This window comes from Lepidochelys olivacea, assembly GCF_965140295.1.
Source record: "Lepidochelys olivacea isolate rLepOli2 genome assembly, chromosome: 1".
NCBI lineage: Eukaryota > Metazoa > Chordata > Testudines > Cheloniidae > Lepidochelys > Lepidochelys olivacea.
Window position 1 is genome coordinate 209,588,843 of NC_140411.1, and position 14,861 is coordinate 209,603,703.

Sequence of the window (14,861 nt, forward strand, 5' to 3'; positions counted from 1 at the left end):
AGCACCCATGAAAATAAAAAAAAGTACCTTGTGAACAGGACTCTGGTTCAAGAGAGGCACAAACTGTTTTATTAGCATTTACATGGCCCACATCCCACAGTTTGACATGAGCCTTAAGGAGAAATGTTGAGGGAGTAGATTGAAAAGTATAAACCATCTGTCTAGATACATCTGTGGCCTCCCTCACTGTAATATCACTATGGAGTGTGCAGTGATAAGGGAGAGGAGAGGTGAAGATCCAGCGGATCAGGTTGTCCCAGCCTGTTCATTAAATGGCTTCTCTGGAGTAGAGGCCTTATAGCCTGTCTTCAGTGGGAGTGTAGCTGCACGTTCAGCCACCCTCCATTTGTAGTGAGAAACTGGGGCCTTAGAGTTCTCTGGTATAAAGTGAAGATGTCCTGACATGTTCTTGCAGACTTGTACTAGCTCAATTTCAGTGGAAAGGATTTTGTTTGTGCAATGAGGAAGATGAATCTTAATGTGCTCAATTGCTTTTTTTCATGCCACAGTTCCATATGCCATTTGGCTGTAGCTAGAGGGGAGATGGTATTTAATCATTGTAACACTTGTATCACATAGCATCACTCCCAGTGTGAGCATTACCTCAATCTTTTACACTTGGTTTTCATCTGAGAAGTTTCTACAAACCATAGGTCCAATTTCCTAGATAATGGCTGGGAAAACTTTCCATTATGCTATTGTGTGGTATGTGGGAGAGGAAGGAGAGACATAAACCCAGCTGTCATTTAAAGAGGCTATAAACATTTGGGGGAGGGATAGCTCAGTGGTTTGAGCATTGGCCTGCTAAACCCAGAGTTGAGAGTTCAGTCCTTGAGGCGGCCATTTAGGGATCTGGGGCAAAAACTGGGGACTGGTCCTGCTTTGAGCAGGGGGTTGGACTAGCTGATCTCCTGAGGTCCCTTCCAACCCTGATATTCTATGATCTGCATTCTCCAGAGTGTAGTGAGCAGATATAAACTCAGAAGTCAGGAAGGAGTTAAGCCAGTGGCAAAGCATTGTCAGACTGTATGAGGGAGCAGAGGTTTTTCAAGCCTAACTTTTTCACTTGATGTGTTTTCAGGACCCAGTGAAAGACGGCGAGGCGAATATCAAGGCGGACTATGCTCAGCTCTTTGAGGACATGCAGAATGCATTCCGTAGTCTGGAAGACTAGGCTTTGCCCCCATTCCAATTATCCCCTTCAGTTTAAATTTCTCATCTCAGCCCCTCTGCTTCCCTACTGTGCAAGACTGAAATGAGAGAACCTGAGTTTATAACAGTCCTACATGTCCTTGTTCATACACAGTAGGTCTTTATAAAACATTCCTCTTAGTTTGTTTGGCCTCACAGTGTGTTTGAAATGGTAGGTGGAGTTAGTGTGAATGGGCCTGAGAGAAAGTGAGGTACTGCAATTGTAAACTTGTAAGGTGGGGGATTCTCTACCCCCCCCCACCTTTCACTCCCAAATAGATGTGATCTCTTAACAGCCAGGCTCTTGCTTCTTGGGGGAAGTAAATCAAATAAGTTGTAGTGGCAGAGGAGGTGAGACTCTTAGTGCAGTGATATGGTACATTGAGGTGGTGATGTTAAGGGCATATGGGCCTAGCTTTTAGTCAGTGACTATCATGCAAAGAATGGGCATTTCCCCTGCTTTGAAATAGGATTTATTCAATTTTTCCAGTGAACTGCTACTACTAATATATAGTGTATTCTTTGGTACAGTTCCCCTTCTAAACCTCCAACTGAGCCTGTATTAAAGCAAGTGTATTACAACACAGTAGTTGTGGAACTCTGCAAGGTCTTAACTAAGAGGAGAAACATGTGAAAGCAGCCATGTGTCAGTTTGCATTTGAGAAGTAGCATTTATTTTCCTACCTAATATTTAAATAGGACTATTGGACTACACTTTAATTAAAAATCAAAGCCATAGTTGCTCAACTATCAGCAGCAAGAATTTTATTCTCTTGCATCCCTCTCCCAACAGAAAATAGCATGACCCTCAGTTGCTTCAGTGTAGCTACTTTGTACTACAGGACAGGACAAGCTGTGTCAATCCTACTTGTATGGAGCAGGAATCCCGTCCTGCCTCAGTGGCTGCATGCCATAACATTTGCCTTCTAGTGCAATGTTGAGTCACCACATGCTTCCAAAACTTTCCCTTAAGATACCTGAATTTGATTTGTTTGTCCAGTTATGGTATGCAAGGTCCTTTTTAGAGGGAATGTTCAATGCTAAACTTTCTTGTTGAAAGGTTCATTGTGATGCCAAGAGAAGCTGGTAACTCTTTTTTGCACTGCACTCTGGAGGTGTTTGGTGTCCTCAAAGTAGTCAGAGAGCAACTGCTTCTTGGACTTGTTTAACGGCAGACCCAATATGTGATGAGGACTAAATACAGAGGAGCCTTTTCTCATTAACCTGCTAGAGCCAGAACTCACCATATTGCTTCACAGTGGGAGAAATTAATAAGGGAGTGGGCAGCCTTTTTGATCTTGTATTTCAGGAGGAATTAAATGTGCTTTTTTGTTTGTTTTTTTGGCCACACAACATTAATCCCAGACTTATTCCAGCTAATGCCTTTGAGCTATCCTTCAGCTTTGAATGACAATGGACCAACTTCTGCTGCTTCCTGTGTTATACTAACTCACTTCTGGCATTGAGCCCAGCTGAAACTTTAAAAGGCTCTTCACATATTAACCTCTTTGATCTCCCAAAATAAACAAATTAAAGATATTCAACCCAGTGCTCTGGTGATGAATAGCTGACAGTTTACAGTTCATTTAATTTCAGTGTATGCTGCCCATGAAGCATGGTCATGTATAAATGAGTAGTTATACAAGCCCTTACCAGAATCCTCATTGTTCACACCTATCACAAGTGTACTGTGTCTGTAGCATTCCATGCTAGAGGACAGATGTTCTATTTCTCTAAATTAATAGAGGATGTTATAAACTTTACAACAGGTCTAAGATAAAGCAGTTGTAATATTTATTGTGCTGTACCTGGCCCTAAGGTGTGACCAGTTCAAAGTTGCATATATATATATTTTTGTTTTGTCTTGTCTGTTTTCAGTGTTGAAATTGATGTTTCACTGTGTTGCTACAAATTTTTCCTCCACACATGTGGAAGGAATGAAAGGATGTGTAAAAAAACAAACCAACAGCTGCTCTTCCTCATTTCATAATGGATGTTGCTGAAAGTTGTGCAAAACTGTTCAAGTCAGTGAGAATAAAGTGGATTTAAAGTATTTGTGGGCTCTTCCTATTCATGGTCTATTTCCTCTCTGCAAAATCAAAACTACTTCTAGGAAGTTAGAGTGCATACTACAAATAAAGTCTGAGCAAACTAAACTACTCCCACCCCTTACACTACTGCTTTTAGAATCCCTTTAGGTTTTAAAGCTGCCTTTCAGAAAGGAAAAGCATCCTGTTGCATGGGGCTTAGCTGGGAAGAAATATCAAGAAAATGAATGTAAAACTAGAATAGACCATTCTAATCTAGCATCACCTATTGCTGTAAGAGGAAGACCAACCTGGGGTTCTAGAAACACTTTGAATCTTATGTGATTAAAGGCATTTATTATATTAAAATCCATTATTAAACTTTTCACTTCCTGGTTTTAAAATGTTATAAAATTTAATGCAGGAATTGTTTTAGGCTTGCCCTAGCAGATCAATGCTTGAAATGTCAAGGTAGTTTTAACTAACTTACAAAAGAACCCAACTGTCAGTCTTGATGCTTTTCAATGCACAATTTCAATGTTCGTTGTGCAAATGGCTACTTAGTTCTGCTCTATCCAGCTCTCACAGGAAGGGATGAGGGGGATCTCCCCCCTAAAACTGCCTTGGTAGACCTAGTTTAACTTCTTCCCAAGCATCTAGCCCTTTCCCTTAGAAAACTGAATCAGTACAAATCCAATGGCTGCAGGTGAAAGGTTGTCTCTTTCCCTAAAGACAAGATGCAATTAGTGACCTTTACAGCCACCACTGTTGGCCTTTTAGCCTCTGAAAACAGTCCCACGTTGTTTAATAGCACAGGGAACAGCCTCTTGTCACACCATCTACCTTTCTGCCTTTGTTTCTATAGCTATGGAATGGGTGCATATATATATACTTGCCTTGTTATAATGCATACAGGTTGATCAGTAGGCCCCTGGCTTATTTGGACAATTGATCCCTTAAACAGTAATGTGCTGGGTCCATGAACAACAAATTAGGCTCCACTTCTGCAACAGGAGCTTGACAGCCCTTCACTTCGCACTTTTCCCAACCCTCATGCTATGGAAGCAGTTGTTGGGGCTCTATAGTACTAAGCTTTGCACTTAAGTGCAGGGAGATTCAGCATGGCTGAAGAATACCCTACCCATAAATGAACAGTTTGAGAATTTACATGTAAAGCCATTAGCTAGTATGGGAGTAAAAAATTTCTTAAGGGATCCATTATAAATTATTTGACTTATCCCACATCTCTCCACTCAGGCATCCCTACAAACAGCTAGATGAATCTTGTGGATCTGGAGCAATGAATATTTTTTTGAAAAATGGGATTGTTTCTCTGGACACTGAAGAATGACATGCCCCAAAAACTGTTCTTTCAAAAATGGCAGCCACCTCCCATTTGTATTAGTGCAGGACCTGAGACTAGGTCTTTGTTGTGCTAGGTGCTGTCTCCAACAGCTTACAATTCTGCAAAGGAGTGAGGCCACTAGCTACCCTTCACAAAGATGACCGTACCACCATCCACCTGTTCCTCCCCTCATCCCATCCCACACAGAGGCCATCTTCTCCAAGGGCAGCTTGGCATCACTTACCGTACAAGAAAAGGGATTGGTGCTCTTTACTAAGGACAGCCTTTATATGGCCCTTTTGAGAAGATCTTAAAAGTAGATATGGGCAGATATGGGCTCCCTCCCATTGAACTGTGGGTGATAGGGGATATTGAAAGATGGCAATTTATGTTCGACAGTCTTGTCCCAATAGCTACTGAAATAGAAACTTATGAAGAATGACAGACCTTTAAATAGTCACTGGAGCAGGAGGAAGGGGAGCCTAGGTCTCCCATCTCCCAAGGTGGTGCCCTAACCAGCAGGCTATAGAGCAGTGGTTCCCAAATTGTGGGGCACATCCCCCAGGGGGCACAGAGGAACATCAGGGGAGATGGGACACAGCTAGGGTGATCAGCTGTCCCAATTTTATAGGGGCAGTCCCAATATTTGGGGCTTTTTCTTATATAGGCTCCTTTTACCCCCCAGCCCAATTTTTCACACTTGCTGTCTGGTCACCCTAGACACAGCAGGCCTAGGCCTGCCCCCCCAAGAAAAGGGAGAGCACCTCCCAGCCCCATCCTGCCTCAGTCCCAGCTGCCCAGACAATAAAAGTCAAGTTACCTGCAGTAACTGGTCTCTGCCACCAATAGGTGGGAAGAGCAGCAGCAGGTGCTGCTGCTCCTGGAGCCTGGGGGAGCTCAGGGATGGCTCCAGCAAGAGAGGTATCAGCTGCTCCCCTCTCCTGGCCCAAGTGCAATTGCCCCTTCCCATCTGTCCCATTCATCCTCCCACCCCCAAAGTGCAGCTTCCCCATCCTGCCCCACTCACCCCTTCATCCCCAGAGCACAGCTCCCTCTCCCCCATCCTGCCCCACTCACACACACCCCAGCTTCCAGGGGCATGCAATTGGGTAAGGGGGAGCACAATTGAAAAAGTCTGAGGACCACTGCTATAGAGTCACTCTCTTCTGGCCCAATGTTCTACAGCAGAACAACTTCAAGAGGAGACTGAGGGAGACCCGCAACAGAATATCCCATAGGCTAGTAGTTGTCCCATAGCACCCCCCAGAGAGGATCTGAACGGGAGTCTCCCACCTTTTTCCCCAATCAGGCAGATGGGGGAAGTGAACCTGGGTCTCTCACATGAGTGCATTAACCACTGGGCAAAAAGTTAAGGAAGTGTTGGAATGATTATGCAGGGTACAATCAAGACCCTAATGTAACCATAAGTCCAAAGGCCTAATTGTATTTTATACAATTGCTCTGAACATGCCTAAAAAGACTAAATAATAGCAATTTAATACATCCAAAACACAAACAAAACATTTATAAGCATTTGATCAAGATACCTACAAAAACACCAAACCCAGGAGTGCTTAGACCCATTTTGGGCAGCTTCAACATGGTCAGGCAGGTATTAGCAATGCACCCTTTAACTATTACTTTTTATACCCTTTAGCAAACGAGTGCTTGTCATTGCCAATTACTGACTTCCATTAAAACCCATTTCAGACCAACTTCTAGTCTTGATTAAGATAAGATTTACAACCTCCTGTCTTTCTAAGGCCTTTCCTCCCTCATTCCTCCCCTCATTTTTGCTGACCAACAGTTTCCCCTTTGCACCTGGGTTCACACAGGCTTTAACACTGGTATGTGGGTTGGGAAGGGCCATGTAGGCTCATTTTAAAACATTCTTTTTGTCTTATTTTAAATCATCTGCAATCACTCTTATCGATCATAGTTTCTTTTTAGAAACTTTCCATTAACTCATTCTCACTGGCAGGGGGCATGGCAGCCAGCACTGACAAGGGCCCGCTGTCACCACACCCCCTACTCCCAGGGTCCACAGACAACCATCCCCCCGCCCCCCGAAGTGCAGGGTCGAGACAGTGCCCAGGAGCCCCCAGGCATCACATTTGCTGGGGGGCTGCCCCCATCTCCCCACAGCCCCAGGAGAGAGAGACTCGGGGTGGGGGGAGCCAGGAGCTCCAAGAGGGAGGGGAGCGCAGCGGGATTAGTGCTGGGAACCCTCTCCCTGCACCACGCCATTTCCTTGCTTGGGGTTTCTTTTTGGTCCGCTCTGACAACTTCAGCTGGGGTGGCTGGTAGCATGGCGGGGGGCATTCTGGGACTAGTAGTGCAGCTGGCAGTGCAGGTCCCCGGGCCCCAGTGGAACACAGCGGCATGCAAACTACAACTCCCACCACTTTTTAGAAACTTGCAACACCCAGTCCCTTTTGCACCTGCGCGCTGCGCTCCCCAGGCTGCTGAGTGTTTCAGCTGGTGCTGGGAAGTTGCTGACTCTTCACATTGCTGGGCTGTGGCCCAGGCTGGATTAACCCATTGTGGGCCCCTTCCAAGTGTGGGCCTGGCGTAACGGTGCCACCGGAGCCATTTTAAATCCGGTACTGCTCTCCCCTTGCTACCTATGAGGCCCGTGAAAAATTGTTCAGTGACTTGTTTAGGTTCCTGTTGTAAAGTGGCATTCATAGAAAATTGTCTCAACATCCATTTACTAACTTAACTTGAAACAGTTCTTTGATCCAAATTAAACAAAAGTTGAAGAACCACCCTCAGAAGAGACCATCTCCATGACTAAACAGTACATACACAGCACCTTCTTTCCAAAAATCTCAAGTGTTTTACAAAAAACCACCACCTCCATTTTCCAGCTGAGGAAACTGGAGAGATTGGGGCAGAGGAGAAGTAGCTTGCCACAGTCACACACACAGTTTACAGAAGAGAGTGGAATAAAACTCCTCACCCCCAATGCTGTGTTCTGGTCATAAGCCCCTATCATACAGCATGCACTCCCTTTTCAGAACACTTCATAAACATTTGCCTTCAAATAGGACCTTTGGAACTGGTCTTACAGAAATGCTACCATGAAATGATAGCCCACAAGCAAAAGCCACACGCAATCCTCCTTCTAAACTAAGGAGCCTTCACAACACCACTGGTTTCAAAATATGCCTTTCATGCTCTGTGTTTACAGATGTCAAATGTGTTCCACCACTTTACCAGATATTTTGCAAGACCATAGGCATGACTAGATGGAGTTTATTAGCACTTCACACTTGCAGGCTCTACGATCAGCAATATTTCATCTATGGTTTTTTAAAAAGATGTCAATGGATTTTTTCCATTAATTCATATGGCCCTCCCCAAACCTATGAAATACAGGAAGCCTCAAGGAGAGTCATCCAGCCCATCTTAAACAATTCTCTTGCACCGATGCACATGTTCATAAACACTAGAAGCTTGTGCTACAACTGCATGTTCAAGCAGTGTCAAACTACCCTCATGCTAACAGAAAGGAGGTAACTACTGACCACATCAATACACTATAACAGGCAACAGTTCTCAGAGAATCTCAGGGGAGTCACTAAAGCCAGCAAGCACCAGCGTTCACGTTTTGAGAGTTTGGAATCCACAGACTGGCAGCGCTTTCATTTCATCCACCCGACTCTTGTGAATCTGGAAGGCAGGAGTCACCCATCGGCCACACGAACACTGTTCACCACGCCAACTGAAGCAGCCCAACTTCGAAGTGCATTTGGGGCACAGAAGCTGCAATAAACACAAGCAACAATATATAAGGCTCTTTCAAACAATTCACTTCTCAGACTTCAGGACTAGAACTCCTAGGAAGCAGCTACAGAGCCTGGGACCACATCAACAGTTTCACATATTCCAAGGCTAGAAGGGACCATTGTGATCATCTAATCTGACCTCCTGTATAACACAGGCCACAGAACTTCCCCAAAATAATTCATAGAGCATATTGTTAAGGAAAACATCCAATATTTATTAAAAATTATCAGGGATGGAAAATCCACCACGACCCTTGGTAAGTTGTTCCAAGGTTAATTACCCTGTTAAAAATTTACACCTTATTTCTAGTCTGAATTTTTCTAGCTTCAACTTCCAGCCAGTGCATCATGTTCTAACACTTTCTCAGCTAGACCAAAGAGCCCATGTTTGTTAAATATTTGTTCCCATGTAGGTACTTATAGACTGCAATCAAATCCACACAAGTCCCTTCTCAGACTAGAGGATCATACTTCACAAGTCCAACAAGACTACTGAAATCTAGCCACTTCAGTATAATAAAGGAAGAATTTTTCTATTTTTTTATTTTGCAGATCACTTCAAGAGATCACCTGTTTTGCTGGGTATTCAGAACATTTTGGACCAGATTCACAAGAGCATTCAGCAACCAGAAGAAGAGACAGCTCATCTCCTGATTACAACTGAAATGAAATAGCCAGATTTTAAGACGTTCTCAACATTTAGCATCTACAATTGTCCTCAATTATAGCTGATGGGTCTGAAGCACTTAAATTAAGTGACCAGATTTTCAGATGCCTAAATGGGAGTTGAGCTTTTTTGAAGATCTGGCCCTCCACTTTGCAGACCGCTAGAAAGGGCTCTGTGAGCCACAGTTTGAGCACCTCTGCGATAAAGCCTATTGTGCATAGCATTTCATGCTGTAAGAACTATCCCAAAACATAGTAGAATGCAGCTGCATAAGTAGCAGAGGAACAAAAATAATTAAGTAAAGGCAAAGTCGGGATTCTAAAGGATTTGGGGAGATAGAAGGCGGCTACTCCAGATGGCAGAAGCTACAGCAAAGAAGAATTTTGCATCTAAAGAAGTGAAACTGTGGGGAGAGAACCTAAGTCCATTAGATAAGCCTGGGAAAGTGCACAGAAAGTTTGGAAGACAATAGGGAAAGTTTTAAGTGAAATTGACCAGGAGTACTGTATGGATCATTTATTTATTTAGCGTGTGCATAGTCATCTAGCCAAGCGATGGCATCTTCAGTGGCGTGATGCAGTTCTTCTAGGCCATCACTGAAACTAGTCAGCAGGCATTCGTTGACAATGTGCATCACCATCTGTGTTGCACCGCAGCTGCATAAAGGGCTGTCACGAAGGCCCCAACTACACAGGTTAGCTCCAGAGAGATCTTGCCTGGTCCAAAACCTGTTCAATAGGGACTATTGGCGACGGGGCAGGTCAAAACCAGGTGGGCAAATTGTGGGGTCGGCGATATCATTTCCTCTCGCCAGAGTGTTTCTGCCCTAACATCCTGGCATGGCAAATGAGACTATAATGGACGACGTAACAACAAATGTGCAGCTGGTGGTTTTAAAAGGTCATCGTGCAGAGGCAGGCTTGAGTTGGCACATACTTTCTCCAGTAACTTGCCAGTGGCAACCTCTCGTCTGATATGAGAAGAAGAAATATTACTCAGAACTGGAAGCTTCCATGGGAGTGGAGTTGGATGCAGGGTGCCGGAGATGATACTCATGGCAGCATGTAACTGCTATCTGCCAGTTTGGTGTGTGATGATCAACTCCAAACTGGTGCACAGTACTCCGCCACCGAATACAAGGTGGCAAGAGCTGATGTCTGCAAAATTGGAGCACGAGCACCCCATGATGAACCTGCCACTTTGCTAAGAAGATTGTTGTGCATCTTAACTTTAGCTGCTGTCTTCTTCAGGTGGGCATGGTAACTCAGTGTGCGGTCTAAGGTCACACCTAGATAGAGCAGTTCTACTTTAGGCTTCACCTTCTGACCATTCAGATAAACATTCAGTTCTCGTGTTGTGCTGGCGTGATGAAGATAGAACGAACTAGAGACTGTTTTTATGACTCTTGTGACCAAGTCTTACAGTAGTCAACTAACTTTATCTTGTCCCAGTTTAAGGTGGCATCAAGCTCATGAAATGTCCGGGCCTGGGTACCACAACAGATGTCGTCTGCGTAAATGAACTTTCGTGACTCCGTTGTTGGCAGGTCATTAATGTAAAGGTTGAACAGGGTTGGAGAAAGCACAGAGCTCTGGGGTAACCCACCGCTCTATCGTCTCCAAGCACTCGTATTCTTCCCCACATGGACTCTGAACTGCCTATCGCAGAGGAACAGTTCAACAACGCCTGTGATCTAAGGTAGCAGAACCCATGATACCGTCACGAGCAGGCCACTGTGCCATACCGTATCATATGCCACTGTTAGAGCGATGAAAACAGTGCCTATTTTCAAGTTTCTCTGGAAGCCATTTTCAACAAATGTAGAGTAATGTGATCATGCTTTTCTGGAATGTGGGAAGAAAGAGGCAGCAGAACTGCATACATGGTAAAGCTGGGATTTTTGGGAGGGCAGAAGAGAGCTGAGAAGAGTCTTCTGACAGAAGTGGAGCTGAGAAAGCAGCAAACATATAGTTTAACTCAGCTTTACAGTGTTGTCATGAAGACTCACCAGTCCAGGCATCAAATCTACTTACTTGTCCTTCATTTTGGTGATAATGGAAAAAACCTAGATATGCTTCTTCAGCAAAACAAAACCCACAATCTCTAACAGGGTAAGTGAAACTCTGCAAGGTTGCTCTAAAAACATCTCTGCTGCATAATCACAATTTTACTCGATAGAGCTATAAAAATGGTGTCCTATGGCTTAATAATCTACTGTTATGGAGGATACCTGAAACAGAATTCCACTCCAGGTATCATCCTCCATCAGCTAGTGGCTATTGGTGACTCATGTGGGAGCTGTAGGAAGTGGGAGAAGACGACATTTACAGCTTATTAATGAGCTTCAGAGGTGGTGGAGACTGAAAGGACTGTAGCTGTAACAGCAGTCTTGCACGAGCAGTAAAACCAGGAGATTTAAGGAGTCTGGTCAGATGCACAGAATCATTAAAAAAAAAAGTGAGAATGTCTCTTAAGGGAGTTTCATAGATAAACATTGTGAAGTGCTTGCTCCCCTCACCTGTCCTTCCATCACTCCTAACAATACTGGCTCCATCCACTGTACAGGCTCAATGAAATAAGAGGTACATTTAACCCGACTGTCATTACGAAGCTGAGCAGGATCTGTAATCCTCTTGTGAGCAAAGGCTGCTGGTCCACTTCCTTCAGCATGGGCCAAAATGCTCGAACTACGAAATAGGGAACGTCTATTCTCCAGAGGAAAAAGAGAGAGAGAGAGAAAGAGAGAGAAAAAGGCTGAAGATAACTGGACAACAGTGAAGTACAAGGCAATAGTAGCAGCAGCAAATGGATGGGGTAATACAGTGTACATTTTCTTTTTTCATTTGACGAGGACAATGAAGGCTGTCCCTTTTTAGGCCCCCTCCCGACCTCAGCAAATCCTATCATGTTTTCAGCCCTGGGCCTCTTTCCCACAGTTACACTTTGTTTCTTATGTGGTTACTTTTAGCAAACTCCTAGCTAATGAAACATGAGATCATCCAGGTACATGCGTCTGGGAACTGTACAGCTAGAAAATAGGAATTTCTCTTATTTCCAATGCTTAAGAAAAAGAGGCCGAAACAAGACCAGACAACTGACCTATGGAGTTAAGAGGCTTCTTTGGGGTGGGGCAGATTTTGAACAGTTTCAACTTATTAAACTCAGTGTTAAGTTGCTTCTGCTTACACCAAAACGAAGTGGAGCTGCACCTACTTACAGAAGATGTACACTTAGCTCCAGGGGTTCTAAGGGACTTCAGAGCCTGAGAGACATTTTATTCTTCATGATCACAAAACAAAGATTAGGCAAAGGAAAGTATCATATGTACTTCTGTTTGAAAGTTTTTCAAGGACTTATTCCTGTTCTGAAAGAGACAAACCCAATAAGCTATAAAGGCTATTTTCCTTACAACAGTTTATTTCAGAGTAACGCTTTGTGAGAAATGAAAGGCTCCATACCTGCATTTTCTGCACCTGTAGAGAACCTCACTGTTGAGAGTTTGACAAATGCTGGTTGGGTCAACTGCAAAGACGTCTCGTGGCAAGTCCTGCAGCTCTGCAGAGAGAGAGTGATACAAATCTGTGAACTGAACTCAAACTTAATGACCTATTTATAGTCTTCGCACTTCTTACCCTCACCTTCCCCTTCCTTAGGAAGTTCCTAAGAGATGAGCCTCACTCCTTAGTTCCTAAAAAGGGGAGTTCCATTGTGCTAATTACAAGAAGCTTTGTATCTACAGATAGTATGTCTTGATCTTGTCTTGGTGTACAGATAGCTCCCAGTCACAAAACTTTATACACACAACATGCAAAGTTTTCAGGCTATCAAGGTTTTTACATGCACAAAATCACCATATTTGGGCACTATCTGCTCTCAGTTGCACTGGTATAAATCAACAGAATTGCCAAACCAAATTAGATTAGAGCCAGCAGAGTGTAACTGAAAGGCTGATTCCGATAGTGCTAATATTTCAGTCCTGGAACAGGTATCTACCCTAAAACTATAATATACCATCCTTTTGCAAGTTCAATAACTCTTAGCTACCATATAGCTCCCCTGAACACACACCACCTCAGACATTACCTTCACTCACCAGAATATTTCTCTGTAACTTTTTGCAAGCGATACTGTTTATAAATGGCACTGGTCACATCAACTTTACAGCCCATTGCTTCATACAGTTTCAGCTGCCATTCAAAGCCTTCGTTCATTCTGGAACAATAGTGAAAATCAGAGGCACATTTCCTAGGCTATGGAGAACGTACATATTAGTCCACACAGGGACAGAAAGGAATCTTATCAGGGCAAAGAACTCACTTGGCATCTGATTTGATGGCTTTGATAGTGGCATAAGCCTCTTCGAAGGTGAGATTGTTGGTTTTCATTAAATACGCCGTCACTAAAGCAACACTTCGACTGACTCCAGCATGGCTGAAAGACAAAGAACTCTTCAGAATAAGATCATGAACAAAACTGGGGAAAATACACTAGGAGAATTCATTCATTTCAAGCCTCTCTTCCATTTTTACTGGTCTGCTTCTGGGGAAATTAATCTCTTTCCTCCGTTTCTGGCCTGAGGGGGAAGGTGAGCAGGGCCTGGCAGGGGAGCGTGCGGACCTGGGAGGTGAAAACGGGATCGCTTGGTCCTGGTCACTGCAGGGAGCGAGGGCCCGACCACATCTCACTTCTCCAGGGATGCTGGAAAGATTTGCACCGTGGGGGGGCTGAGAGCCATTGAACCAAACTGTAAACCCGATGTATGACGGGAACCGCTTCCAGCCTGGCCGTGCGGCGGCAGCTCCCACCCCGCCACACGGCTCGTTCCAGCAGCTCTGCACTTCTCCCCCAGGCCTAGCGCTGAGGCGCTGCCTGCCCTGGTGCTAAGGCCAGTGCAAAGGGGCTCCGGCAGCTCAGCCTCCGGCCGCACTGCCCCGGGAGCCCAGCCCGGGCCAGGACGCGGCCCCTTGGACGCTGGGGGGAGGAGGGGTCCCCTGCCCCGGGCTCACCATCGCACCAGGACGGCGCCGCCCCCCGCCCGGGCCGCGCTGAGGAAGGCGGCGCAGGAGTCGAGGTGGCTCAGCAGGTCGGTGCCGGGCTCGTCCCGCGCCGGGATATGCAGGGTCCGGATCCCCGGCACCGCGGGCGGCTCCTCCGCGTCCACCGAGAGCAGCGCCGCCACCCCCGCCGCCTGCAGGGCCCCGGCCGCCGCGCCGGCCGCCGCGCCGCCCACGAACAGGCCAGGAAGCACCGGCACCATCCGGCCTCGCGCCCCGCTGTCAGCGTCTCGACTGGCGGGTCGTGTGGCCCGGCCTGGCGGCTTCCGGGCTGCCCCTTCTCCCCGCCCTTGCCACCACCAACATGGCGTCTCCCGGCCTGCCCCTTCTCCCCGCCCTTGCCACCACCAACATGGCGTCTCCCGGCCTAGCCCTTCCCCATCGCTGCCACCGAACCCCGCCTCCCGGTGCTTCGTTCAGCACCGACAGCGAGACGTCCTCGGTTCTACAGTGGAAAGGGCCCTCCTGGTACCTGAGGGAAGAGCCTCTTCCTTCCCCCACCCACCAGCAGGGCAGTTTCCATCTTTGTCTCCTCTGGTGGTTGCTCGCGCACACACACCTGTGCACTGTGAGGCGTACACACCATGCGCACAGACACCTAAACGCACCCCCGCAGCCGAGTCAGGCGTGTTCACACTGTATGTACAGACACATATAGACACGCACCCCAGCTGAGCTTTGCGGACACACCATACCCGAACACACAGGCGCACACACCACCTTTGAGACCTGCATATACATACCCACCCTGCTATACACAAACTTGTAGACTCAGTACCCCAAACC

General features: G+C 45.8%; 2 protein-coding genes across 3 annotated transcripts in view; one reads left to right on the forward strand and one right to left on the reverse strand.

Moving 5' to 3' along the window:
- Nucleotides 1–3,244, forward strand: part of ATP6V1A (ATPase H+ transporting V1 subunit A) — a 37,355-nt gene extending 34,111 nt beyond the window's left edge. For both annotated transcript variants that reach the window (XM_084642343.1, XM_084642344.1), the window contains exon 15: nt 1,082–3,244. In XM_084642343.1, coding sequence (XP_084498469.1) covers nt 1,082–1,174 — 93 coding nt within the window. In that variant the 3' untranslated portion in view covers nt 1,175–3,244. The remainder of the gene's footprint in view (nt 1–1,081) is intronic.
- Nucleotides 3,245–6,039: 2,795 nt separating this feature from the next.
- DUSP12 (dual specificity phosphatase 12) lies at nt 6,040–14,377 on the reverse strand. The gene is made up of 6 exons (XM_084646812.1): nt 14,028–14,377; nt 13,339–13,452; nt 13,115–13,233; nt 12,480–12,576; nt 11,540–11,726; nt 6,040–8,331 (listed from the first exon to the last, which is right to left on the reverse strand). Exons 1-6 carry the CDS (start codon nt 14,276–14,278, stop codon nt 8,170–8,172), a joined length of 930 nt encoding a protein of 309 aa, XP_084502938.1. The 5' UTR covers nt 14,279–14,377; the 3' UTR covers nt 6,040–8,169.
- Nucleotides 14,378–14,861: the final 484 nt, after the last annotated feature.

Bases quoted from the DNA above. Each gene is read 5' to 3' on its own strand.
- DUSP12 (XM_084646812.1), bottom strand. From the start codon at position 14,278: ATGGTGCCGGTGCTTCCTGGCCTGTTCGTGGGCGGCGCGGCGGCCGGC. The intron at 11,727-12,479 runs GTATGGAGCCTT...TCTGGAGAATAG, and splicing joins TACAGGTGCAGAAAATGCAG to ACGTTCCCTATTTCGTAGTT. The intron at 8,332-11,539 runs GTGAGGGGAGCA...TGTTTATTGCAG, and splicing joins TAGGAGTGATGGAAGGACAG to CTTCTGTGCCCCAAATGCAC.